Below are 12,902 nucleotides of genomic sequence, written 5' to 3'. Positions count from 1 at the left end.
TGTCATGGATATGCAATAGTCTGGCAGCTTACCTGTGTCCATCTGTCCATTAGGAGGCCTGACCCTGTTCTGGTTACCATCTTATCTCCTCTCCTTCCTGTATGGCCCCACCCAGGCCATCCCAGGAAGTCTATACTAACTATTGCACTACAGGCCTGCAGTGCTGTTCAACAGTGTTGATTGCTCAAGTTCCTGTTTGCAGTGTGCTACGATTACCTTCCTGTGTACCGTTTTTGGCTCGTCCCTGACTTCTCCTGTTTTCCTGTGCCCTTGACCTTTTGCCTGTCCCTCGGTTACCCTCGTCTGCCTGTTGCCCTGACCTTGGCTTACCCATCACTACCGTTTGTCCTGCTTGCTGCTTCCCCTCTCTCTCTGCGTGACCTAGGGGATCCCAGGGGTCGCGACCTGGATCCAGCTGCTGCGAAGGCCATCCTCACCACTAGAGGCTCTGGTGAACACAAAGCTGGGTCTTCGCGCCCTGGGCGATCTTGGGGTCGCTTCCTCTCTGATCGCAGCAGTCGGCTATAGGGTTCACTACCCTGTGGTGCATCCCTGACCCCCACGGGGTGCACTTGTCACCTGGCCACAGGTGACCTGACACTGTAATAAATATCTCATAGCGTGCTTGCTGCTGCTCACAGTCTTTTAGGTTCACAATTTATTTGTTTATATTCCACGAGTGCGGTCACTAGTTTGGTGTAAAAGCTCACTACCATGACCGGATGGAGCCGGGGCGTTAAAGAATATCAGAGAAGATCGGTCACTCACGAGAGGAGAGCACGCTGTCCATGAATTCCCGTTGGCTGATGCGTCCATCCTGGTCTCGGTCTATTCCTCGGAAGATGTCCAGAATCCGCGATTTCATCTGACCGATCCACTGCATGTATCTCTTCCGCCACACCGCAAATTCAAAGTGTGCAAATTCCTGCAGCTGGAGGAGCGAAAAGAATGGAGAGCAGAAGGGATGAGTAAGAGCGGAGTACACGATACACGGCTATTTCCCACTACTATTCCCACTAAAAATGTCACAAGACGACCTGGATATCAAAATATTCTACGGTGTATCCCCTAGACATGTGCAATTCATTTAGGTCCAAATTAGTTTTTTGAACTCGCTAATTCCGAAATTTACAAATTTTTAAATTTCCCGAATTCCAGAATTTTCAGAATTTTGCTGAAGGTGACCTGTACTCCTTCCAGAGTTAAAAAGCTATACAAAGTCTCTTTTCTTCACTTTTCAGCCCGTCAACTGCTGCTACTGTGCCCATCAACTGCCACTACTGTGCCCATCAATTGCTGCCAGTGTGCCTATCAACTGCCACTACTGTGCCTATCAATTGCTGCCAGTGTGCCCATCAACTGCCTCTACTGTGCTAATCAATAGCTGCCAGTGTGCCCATCAACTGCCGCTAGAGTGCCCATCAATTGCTGCCAGTGTGCCCATCAACTGCCGCTAGAGTGCCCATCAATTGCTGCCAGTGTTCCCATCAACTGCCGCTACTGTGCTCATCAATTGCTGTCAGTGTGCCCATCAACTGCCGCTAATGTGCCCATCAACTACCGCTACTGTGCCCATCAACTGCTGCCAGTGTGCCCATCAACTGCCTCTACTGTGCCCATCAATTGCTGACAGTGTGCCCATCAACTGCCACTACTGTGCCCATCAATTGCTGCCAGTGTGCCTATCAACTGCCTCTACTGTGCCCATCAATTGCTGCCAGTGTGCCCATCTAGCGGCCTCTACTGTGCCCATCAATAGCTGCCAGTGTGCCCATGAACTGCCTCTACTGTGCCCATCAATAGCTGCCAGTGTGCCCATCAACTGCCGCTACTGTGCCCATCAACTACCACTACTGTGCCCATGAACTGCTGCCAGTGTGCCCGTCAACTGCCGCTACTGTGCCCATCAACTACTGCTACCGTGCCCATGAACTGCTGCCAGTGTGCCCATCAACTGCCTCTACTGTGCCCATCAATTGATGCCAGTGTGCCCATCAACTGCCACTACTGTGCCCATCAATTGCTGCCAGTGTACCTATCAACTGCCGCTACTGTGCCCATCAATTGCTGCTAGTGTGCCCATCAACTGCCGCTACAGTGCCCATCAATTGCTGCCAGTGTGCCCATTAACTGCCTCTACTGTGCCCATCAATTGCTGCCAGTGTGCCCATCAACTGCCGCTACTGTGCCCATCAATTGCTGCCAGTGTGCCCATCAACTGCCGCTACTGTGCCCATCAATTGCTGCCAGTGTGCCCATCAACTGCCACTACAGTGCCCACCAATTGCTGCCAGTGTGCCTATCAACTGCCTCTACTGTGCCCAATTGCTGCCAGTGTGCTCATCAAATGTTGCTACTGTGCCCATCAACTACTGCCAGTGTGCCCATCAATTGCCGCTACTGTGCCCACTAACTGTGCCCACTAAATAGTGGGTCACGGCGATGTCCTCCACGCTCCTCGATGTCTTCTCCCATCCTCTCTTTCGATCCTCTGCTATGATTGGACGCCTGATAGGCGGCGTCCAATCACACCGCCTGTCGTTTCAGCCAATCAGGTGACAGGTACCAGACCCGAGCACCTGATTGGCTGAGAGGTGGTTCAGTGTTAGGAAAGCGAGTGAAACAGCGAGCACGCAGCATGGCATCAGCTGTTCACCTTTTTGGATGCCTATTAGAGCCTATGGCTCTAATCAGGTGCTTCCAAAAAATACCCTGCCGCTCTAATTCAGGTGCCCGGGGGCCGGGTACCTGAATATGGGGTGGCCGCGGTGACCATAGATAGATTCGTGCAATGCATGAATCTATCTATGGTGATAGAGAGGTGGCAGGAGAGAGGGGGCGGCGCCCGCGCGCCCCTTATGGACGCACCGCCACTGGTGGGAGACTTCCTGTAATAAAGACCGCTCACTGCTGATCTCTCTCCTTGTGCAGGGTGACTGGTCTGGTCTCCGCCCCCTTCCTGAAGTTTCCTGTAGAGGGTGGAGCCTGCTGGGCCCCTTCCTCAGCTCTGTTCTCTGCACAGCCTATGCACAGCACAGTGATGATGCCGTTTTTTACCAGGTAATATCTGGGGTTGCAAAGGCATTGGGTGCACACAGAGTGGATTTATATCCTTTGTGACTATTGAGGAATATAGATTTAAATGGAAGTTTTTGTGTCCGGAGTTCAGCTTTAAATAATTATATTAAGATGCATTTTCTTCATGGAGATAACTGATGGGGGGGCGATCGATGTACTTGAATGTTCAGAGACAGGTCAACTTTGCATCACACACATGGGGCTAGATTCAGGTAGCTGCGCCCCTTCTTACGGCGGCGCAGCGTATCGTATTTACGCTACGCCGCCGCAACTTACAGGAGCAAGTGCAGTATTCACAAAGCACTTGCTCCGTAAGTTGCGGCGGCGTAGCGTAAATGGGGCCAGCGTAAGCGCGCCTAATTCAAATGAGTATGAGGGGGGCGTGTTTTATGTAAATGGGTGGTGACCCGACGTGATTGACGTTTTTTTTACGAACGGCGCATGCGCCGTCCGTGTACATATCCTAGTGTGCATTGCTCCAAAGTACGCCGCAAGGACGTATTGGTTTCGACATGAACGTAAATTACGTCCAGCCCTATTCGCGAACGACTTACGCAAACGACGTAAAAAATTTGACGTGGGAACGACGTCCATACTTAGCATTGGCTGCGCCACCTAATAGCAGGAGCAACGTTACGCCGAAAAAGCCTTACGCAAACGATGTAAAAAACTACCGTCGGGCGCACGTACGTTTGTGAATCGGCGTAACTAAGTAATTTGCATACTCTACACCGAAAACGACGGGAGCGCCACCTAATAGCAGGAGCAACCTTACGCCGAAAAAGCCTTACGCAAACGATGTAAAAAACTACCGCCGGGCGCACGTACGTTTGTGAATCGGCGTAACTAAGTAATTTGCATACTCTACGCCGAAAACGACGGGAGCGCCACCTAGCGGCCAGCATAAGTATGCACCCTAAGATACGACGGCGTAAGAGACTTACGCCAGTCGTATCTTAGGCTAATGTCGGCGTATCTAGCTTTCGGAATACAGAAAGAAGATACGCCGGCGCAGCTTTGAATTTACGCGGCGTATCTATGGATACGCCGGCGTAATTCAATGCTGAATCTAGCCCTTTGTCTTTACAGGAAATGCTTCCTCCCCGATCACCTCCTCACACCCCAGCATTGTCTGCTGTCCCTCCCTGCAGTGGAATGTTATTCCTCCTGTACCAGACACACATTTAACCTCCGAGCATCCACACCGTCTCCTAACAATCAAGTTCTATAGAGATGCCTCATTTCCCAGTTCATAGCTGAACGCTTAGGGCCAGATTCACGTAGATCAGCGGATCTATAGATCCGCTCGATCTACGTGATTTAAGATCCGCTCCCGCAAGTTTGAGAGGCAAGTGGCTAATTCACAAACCACTTACCTCCAAACTTGCGGCGGCGGATCCTAAATCCCCCGGCGGAATTCAAATTCCGCGGCTAGGGGGAGTGTACTATTTAAATCAGGCGCATTCCCGCGCCGATTTAAATGCGCATGCGCCGTCCGGGGAATTTCCCGGCGTGCATTGCTCCCACTGACGTCACTAGGACGTCAGTGGTTTCGACGTGAGCACGACTTGCGACGCGCGTGTTTGTGAATCGGCGTACGCAAACGACGTTAGAAAATTCAAATTCGACGCGGGAACGCCGGCTATACTTAACATTGGCTGCGCCTGATAAAAGCAGGGGTAACTATACGACGGGAAAGCCGCTACGGAAACATCGTAAGAAAACTGCGTCGGGTCCGCGTACGTTCGTGAATTTGCGTATCTCGCTGATTTACATACTATTCAAGGTAAATCAGCGGGAACGCCCCTGGCGCCATTTTTAAATTGAAAAAAAGATCCGACAGTGTAACACAGTGTAACACTGTCAGATCTTAGCCCTATCTATGCGTATCTGATTCTATGAATCAGGCGCATAGATAGGACCAGTGTAAGTCAGAGATACGACGGTGTATCAGGAGATACACCGTCGTATCTCTTTGTGAATCTGGCCCTTAATCTGTGTACAGCAGAGACGGGCCGAGGGGTAGGCAGAAGAGGCGGCCGCCTTGAGGCCTCCAGCAGACGGGGGCACAAAAAGGGCCGGACCTGCAACCTGCACTGCTGAAGTCGTTTGCAGCTCACATAAGGGGTGGGGGTGGGGCGCACGCTGGTATTTTTGCCTTCAGGGCTTAAGGAGCTTATTCTTGCACTGGTGTATAGGACCAATCCGGCTATGAATCAGAGTCCCTGACTGGTCCACACTGGATTTTGTTACGGCCCCAAACTCACCTGCACCCACATGAATGTCAAATTGGGAGCAGCAGCTGTATCTGTGCAGCTGCTGTATACCAAGTGGCATGAATGGGACTGCGCAGGTCTGGACTAAGTGCAGGAGCTGCAAGTGACTGATTGGTTGCTAGGACTCAGGGCAGTCCTAGCAACCAATCAACAGCTTGTTAACAAGAAAAGCTGGGCAGCTCCCACCCTTCTTCCAGACCTGGCTTGTCTAAGGTAGACATGAAAGGAGGGGAGGGGAGAGGAGGAGAGGACACTGCTATAAAGTGGGGGGGGAGGACACTGCTATAAAGGAGGGGGTGAGGACACTGCTATAAAGGAGGGGGTGAGGACACTGCTATAAAGGAGGGGGTGAGGACACTGCTATAAAGGAGGGGATGAGGACACTGCTATACTGCTATAAAGTGGGGGGGGGGGTGAGGACACTGCTGTAAAGTGGGGGGTGAGGAGGACACTGCTGTAAAGTGGGGGGTAATGACACTGCTATAAAGTGGGGGGTAATGACACTGCTATAAAGTGGGGGGGGGGGTCACTTCTATAAAGTGAGGGGTGAGGTCACTGCTATAAAGTGGGGGGTGAGGTCCCTGCTATAAAGTGGGGGGTGAGGACACTGCTATAAAGGAGGGGGTGATGGCACTGCTATAAAGTGTGGGGGGGTGAGGTCCCTGCTATAAAGTGGGGGGTGAGGACACTGCTATAAAGTAGGGGGGTGAGGACACTGCTATAAAGTGGGGGGGGGGGGGGGGTGAGGACACTGCTATAAAGTGGGGGGTGAGGACACTGCTATAAAGTAGGGGGGGTGAGGACACTGCTATAAAGTGGGGGGGGGGGGGGGTGAGGACACTGCTATAAAGTAGGGGGGTGAGGACACTGCTATAAAGTGGGGGGGTGAGGACACTGCTATAAAGTGGGGGGGGGGGGGGGGAGGGCGCTGCTATAAAGTGGGGGGGGGGGGGTGAGGACACTGCTATAAAGTAGGGGGGTGAGGACACTGCTATAAAGTGGGGGGGTGAGGACACTGCTATAAAGTGGGGGGTGAGGACACTGCTATAAAGTGGGGGGTGAGGACATTTCTATAAAGGAGGGGGTGAGGACACTGCTATAAAGTGGGGGGGGGTGAGGACACTGCTATAAAGTAGGGGGGTGAGGACACTGCTATAAAGTGGGGGGGTGAGGACACTGCTATAAAGTGGGGGGTGAGGACACTGCTATAAAGTGGGGGGGTGAGGACACTGCTATAAAGTGGGGGGTGAGGACACTGCTATAAAGTGGGGGGTGAGGACATTTCTATAAAGGAGGGGGTGAGGACACTGCTATAAAGGAGGGGGTGAGGACACTGCTATAAAGGAGGGGGTGAGGACACTGCTATAAAGTGGGGGGTGAGGACATTTCTATAAAGGAGGGGGTGACGACACTGCAATAAAGGGGGGGGGTTAAGGACACTGCTATACACAGGGGCTGTGGACACTGCTATAAAGGGGGGGCTAAGGGGGTGGGGGACACTGACGTGACATAAAAGGAGGGGCTGTGACATGGGTGTAACTGTGATGTAAAGGGGGGGGGGCTGTGACATATAAGGGGAGGGACTGTGATATAGGGGGGGTCTGTGACATAAAAGGGGAGGGACTGTGATATTGGGGGGGGGGCTGTGACATAAAAGGGGAGGGACTGTGATATGGGGGGGGGGGCTGTGACATAAAAGGGGAGGGACTGTGATATTGTGATATTGAGGGAGGGCTGTGACATAAAAGGGGAGGGACTGTGATATTGTGATATAGGGGGGGGGTCTGTTAAATAAAAGGGGAGGGACTGTGATATTGTGACATGGGGGGGTCTGTGACATAAAAGAGGAGGGACTGTGATATTGTGATATAGGGGGGTCTGTGACATAAAAGAGGAGGGACTGTGATATTGTGATATAGGGGGGTCTGTTAAATAAAAGAGGAGGTACTGTGATATTGTGATATGGGGGGGGGGGCTGTGACATAAAAGGGGAGGGACTGTGATATTGTGATATAGGGGGGGGTCTGTTAAATAAAGGGGAAGGGACTGTGATATTGTGATATGGGGGGGTCTGTGACATAAAAGGGGAGGGACTGTGATATTGTGATATAGGGGGGGGGTCTGTGAAATAAAAGGGGAGGGACTGTGATATTGTGATATAGGGGGGGCTGTGACATAAAAGGGGAGGGACTGTGATATTGGGGGGGCTGTGACATAAAAGGGGAGGGACTGTGGTATTGTGATATAGGGGGGGGCTGTGACATAAAAGGGGAGGGACTGTGATATTGGGGGGGGGCTGTGACATAAAAGGGGAGGAACTGTGATATTGTGATATGGGGGGGGGGGGGCTGTGACATAAAAGGGAGGGACTGTGATATTGTGATATAGGGGGGCTGTGACATAAAAGGGGAGGGACTGTGATATTGTGATATTGGGGGGGGGTCTGTGACATAAAAGGGGAGGGACTGTGATATTGGGGGGTGGCTGTGACATAAAAGGGGAGGGACTGTGCAGTCCATAGCAGTTCTGTGTATATAAACACTGCTCCGTCTTCTCTTTGCCTCCATTGGACGCAGCGGGACGTGGGGGAGGGGAATCACAAGTGTTGTGTTGAAGTGCACTTTATCCTGGGCTGCAGTCACTCCACTTTACAGGGGAATTAATACATTACCTGTCAGGTGTGGAGTACAAGAGCGGCCCTTGTTCTCATGACGTATACCTTAAAAAAATCCAGCGTGGTCAGTTTAAGTAATTAATTGCCCTGTTACTTGTCTCTTCTACATTCCTGATAGCAAACAACATACTTATATATAGGGTTCAGCAGGGACATAAAGATCTATAGAGGGATCAGGACCCCCTTCCTCCTGCTGGTGACCTCTCTAGTGACATAAAGATCTATAGAGGGATCAGGACCCCCTTCCTCCTGCTGGTGACCTCTCTAGTGACATAAAGATCTATATAGAGGAATCAGGACCTCCTTCCTCCTGCTGGTGATCCCTCTAGTGATATAAAGATCTATATAGAGGAATCGGGACCTCCTTCCTCCTGCTGGTGACCCCTCTAGTGATATAAAGATCTATATAGAGGAATCGGGACCTCCTTCCTCCTGCTGGTGACCCCTCTAGTGATATAAAGATCTATATAGAGGAATCAGGACCTCCTTCCTCCTGCTGGTGACCCCTCTAGTGATATAAAGATCTATATAGAGGAATCAGGACCTCCTTCCTCCTGCTGGTGGTCCCTCTAGTGATATAAAGATCTATATAGAGGGATCAGGACCTCCTTCCTTAGGGTGACCACGTGTCCCGGTTTGCCCGGGATCGTCCCGTAATTTAAGTTTTTGTCCCATGTCCCGGGAGCCTTCAATGCGGGACAATAGTTCGTCCCGGAATCAAACATGGACTGCCTGCCACACTCACTACCGCAGTGCCGCTGTTTGAAATCACTGGTTGCTAGGGCCGCCCCGCTTGTAGCAACCAGTGACATCACCGTGTCCCTCTCTCTGAGGCTCCGACTCCACCCCCACCTCCTCCTCTTCTCCTCCTCCTCCCTCAGCCGCGCAGCAGAGAGAGCAGCTCAGCATCCCCATCGTCAGGACACGGTCAGACGAGTCAGACACAGTGAGTCACTCACCTACCGCCGCGGCGCAGACGACCAAGCCCTCCGACCTCTTCCTCCCCCGCAGCAGCCCGCTCCAGCCCACTGCCCAGCGCAGGCCAGCAGCAACAGTGAGTGACCTCGGCTGCTCAGCACCAGCTGGACTCGGTCCGTCCCGACCTCCCGCCTCCTCCAGGGCCCAGGCAGGCTCCTCCTCCTCCCGCCCGAGCGGCCCGATTCACTGCCTCCTCCTGAGTCTGACTCGGAAGTTTAGAATCAGAAGAGAAGACCAGCCGGCTGGCTGAAGACTGCCCTACCCCACCACCACCAGACGAGGGGTCACTCCATCTCCAAATCATATTAAAAGGTGAGCAAATAGGGGCAAATTACACTGGCTGGCAGCATCTGATGGGGCACAGTAGCGACAATTTAAATATGGGCACACTGGCATTTGATGGGGCACAGTAGCAACAATTTAAATATGGGCACACTGGCATTTGATGGGGCACAGTAGCAACAATTTAAATATGGGCACACTGGCATTTGATGGGGCATAGTAGCGACAATTCATGGGCACACTTGCAGCATCTGATGGAGGCACAGTAGCGACAATTCATGGGCACACTGGCAGCAGTTGATGGGGCACAGTAGTTACAATTAATCAACACACTGGCAGCATATGATCTGATGGGCACAGTAGCGGCAATTGATAGGCACACTGGCAGCATCTGATAGGCACAGTAGCAGCAATTGATGGGCACATTGGCAGCATTTGATGGGGCACAGTAGCGACAATTGATCGGCACACTGGCAGCATCAGATGGGGCACAGTAGCAACAATTGCTGGACACACTGGCAGCATTTGATGGGGCACAGTAGTGGCATTTGATGGGGAACAGTGGCGGCATTTGATGGGAACAGTGGCGGCATTTGATGGGAACAGTGGCGGCATTTGATGGGGCACAGTGGCGGCATTTGATGGCACAAGTGATTGCATTTGATGGCACAAGTGATTGCATTTGATGGCACAAGTGATTGCATATGATGGGGCACAGTGGTGGCATTAGATAGGGCACAGTGGTGGCATCTGATGGGGCACAAGTGATTGCATTTAATGGGGCACAAGTGATTGCATTTGATGGGAACAGTGGCGGCATATGATGGGAACAGTGGCGGCATTAGATGGGGCACAAGTGGCGGCATTAGATGGGGCACAAGTGGCTGCATTTGATGGGGCACAGTGGCAGCATTTGATGGGGCCTAGGGCCCTCTTTTGATCTTGCACACGGGCCCGCTGATTTCATGATACGCCCCTGCCCCCAAAATACGCAAAAAAATATGTAAAAAAACATATATTTTTTAGGGGGGGGGGGGGTGTCCCTGAATGGCAGTTTGGAAATGTGGTCACCCTATCCTTCCTCCTGCTGGTGATCCCTCTAGTGATGAGATCTATATAAAGGAATCCGGGCCTCCTTCCTCCTGCTGGTGATCCCTCTAGTGATGAGATCTATATAAAGGAATCCGGACCTCCTTCCTCCTGCTGGTTATCCCTCTAGTGATATAAAGATCTATATAGAGGAATCCGGGCCCCCTTCCTCCTGCTGGTGATCCCTCTAGTGATGAGATCTATATAAAGGAATCCGGACCTCCTTCCTCCTGCTGGTTATCCCTCTAGTGATATAAAGATCTATATAGAGGGATCAGGACCTCCTTCCTCCTGCTGGTGATCCCTCTAGTGATGAGATCTATATAGAGGGATCAGGACCCCTTCCTCCTGCTGGTGACCCCTCTAGTGATATAAAGATCTATATAGAGGAATCAGGACCTCCTTCCTCCTGCTGCAGTGCCGGCCCAAGACATTGCGCTGCCTGGGACCAAGAATGAAATGCTGCCCCCCCCAGAAAAAAAATCACGCCAACCAAAAGGCCCCCACATTCATTATTTTATATCATGATAACTAAAGAGGACCTGTCATTGCTCTATACATATATAGGAGTATAAAGAGGACCTGTCATGGCTCTATACATGTATATAGGAGTATAAAGGGGACCTGTCATGGCTCTATACATGTATAGGAGTATAAAGAGGACCTGTCATTGCTCTATAAATGTATAAAGGAGTATAAAGAGGACCTGTCATTGCTCTATAAATGTATAAAGGAGTATAAAGAGGACCTGTCATTGCTCTATACGTGTATAAAGGAGTATAAAGAGGACCTGTCATTACTCTTTACATGTAAAGGGATATCAAGAGGACCTGTCATGGCTCTATAAATGTATATAGATGTATAAGGCTGCATTCACACCTCCGCGACAAGCAACGCCGCGTACGCGGCGTATTTTCCCGCGAATAGTGTATCTTTTTTTTTTTTTTTTTTAAATCCTTCCCATTGCTGTCAATGGCCGAACGCCAATGTCGCCTGAAAAAAAGGGTCCGGGACTTTTTTTTTCAAGCGACAGGCGTACGGCGTCTGAGATGTGAACCAGCTCCATAGACAGCAATGGGAATTCTCCCCTCTAGCAGGACAAGCGTCCGGCGTCGGGCGTTTTGTTGCCTAGATGTGAATGGGCTCTAAAGAGAACCTGTCATGGCTCTATAGATGTATAAAGAAGTATAAAGAGGACCTGTCATGGCTCTATACATGTATATAGAGGACCTGTCAAGACTCTTTACATGTAAAGGAATATAAAGAGGACCTGTCATGGCTCTATACATGTATCCAGGAGTATAAAGGGACCTGTGAATTGCCGGCGGCCACAATGTATTTTGCGCAAACTAATCAATGTACGCTAATTGTGGTTTTTTTTGGTACCAAAAATATGTAGAAGAATACATATTGGCCTAAACTGAAGAAAATCGTTTATTTTTCTAGATTTTTGGGGATATTTATTATAGCAAAAAGTTAAAAAATATATAGATTTATAGCACAAAAAATAAAAACCGCAGAGGTGATCAAATATCACCAAAAGAAAGCTCTATCTGTGGGAAAAAAAGGACATCAATTTTATTTGGGTGGCGGAACGGGCTGGCGGGCATCAGTATGCTGCCCCCCTAAAAGTGCTGCCTGGTACCCATGGTACCACCCGGTCCCATCATAGGGCCGGCCCTGTCTCCTGGAAAGCAGGGGGATTCGTCAGGACAGTGGAGGGCTTGCCTGTCTTAATGCACAGGCACTTCTGCAAACTGCCCAGGGGTCCTAGGTGCATGGGGGTGGGGTGGGGGGGGGTGCCTTTGAAGTTTCCTCGACCGCAGTTTCCGGCAGTGGCAACTGTTCTCCTCACATTGGCTGTCTCTTTTGCTACAGTACAGGTAATTTCTGTTATCTGTCTCTCTGATGTCTGCAATGCTCTCTCTCCCTCCCACTACCCCGTCCTGCTCCCTGTCATCCTCACACAGACCCATTCATCTTTGCCTGGCTGTCACACAGATGGTTGGTATCTCTCACTCCCCCCCACCCCATTCCATGTCTTTTCCTTACTTTTTTTTTATACTATGGCTATTTCTTACCAGCTGAGGGTATGCCCCATGCCCATCTCTGATTATCCCTCTCCAGTCCCCTTGACAGCCATCTATCTGCCCTCCCTTCCCCCCTTCCAGCACAAATCCTCCTCCTTTTTTATCCCTATACAGACCAGGATTTCCCCAGTCTCATTACAGTTCTTCTCTACCCATCCCCCATCTCATACCCAACCCCACTTTTACCCCCCCCCCCCTTCCTCCCCCACCCCATTGTTCTTATCCCCACCCCATTTTTTCCAGGGCTTAAGGCAGGGCTCGACAATATCCGGGCGCCCCGTCGCAATCGCGACAAGAAATAGTGACCTGGCGCCCGGGGAAGCTTAGGCCTGCAGAAGGCCACAAGGCCGCGGCATGTAATTACAGGTCTGATGTGTAAACTAGACTTATCATTTAATTTAATTCAACTGATTGAGATCCTTCCTGTCTCTTTGA

The 12,902-nt window shown here is 50.9% G+C and overlaps 1 protein-coding gene across 3 annotated transcripts in view; it reads right to left on the bottom strand.

Moving 5' to 3' along the window:
- Positions 1 to 12,902, bottom strand: part of LOC120941595 (microtubule-actin cross-linking factor 1, isoforms 1/2/3/5-like) — a 229,473-nt gene that overhangs the window by 21,644 nt on the left and 194,927 nt on the right. For all 3 annotated transcript variants that reach the window (XM_040355120.1, XM_040355121.1, XM_040355119.1), the window contains exon 34: positions 769 to 931. In XM_040355120.1, coding sequence (XP_040211054.1) covers positions 769 to 931 — 163 coding nt within the window. The remainder of the gene's footprint in view (positions 1 to 768; positions 932 to 12,902) is intronic.

Source organism: Rana temporaria, chromosome 5 (assembly GCF_905171775.1).
Source record: "Rana temporaria chromosome 5, aRanTem1.1, whole genome shotgun sequence".
NCBI classification, from domain to species: Eukaryota; Metazoa; Chordata; class Amphibia; order Anura; family Ranidae; genus Rana; species Rana temporaria.
The sequence above is the reverse complement of the archived record's forward strand: the minus strand, read 5'-3'. Positions and strand labels throughout refer to the sequence as shown.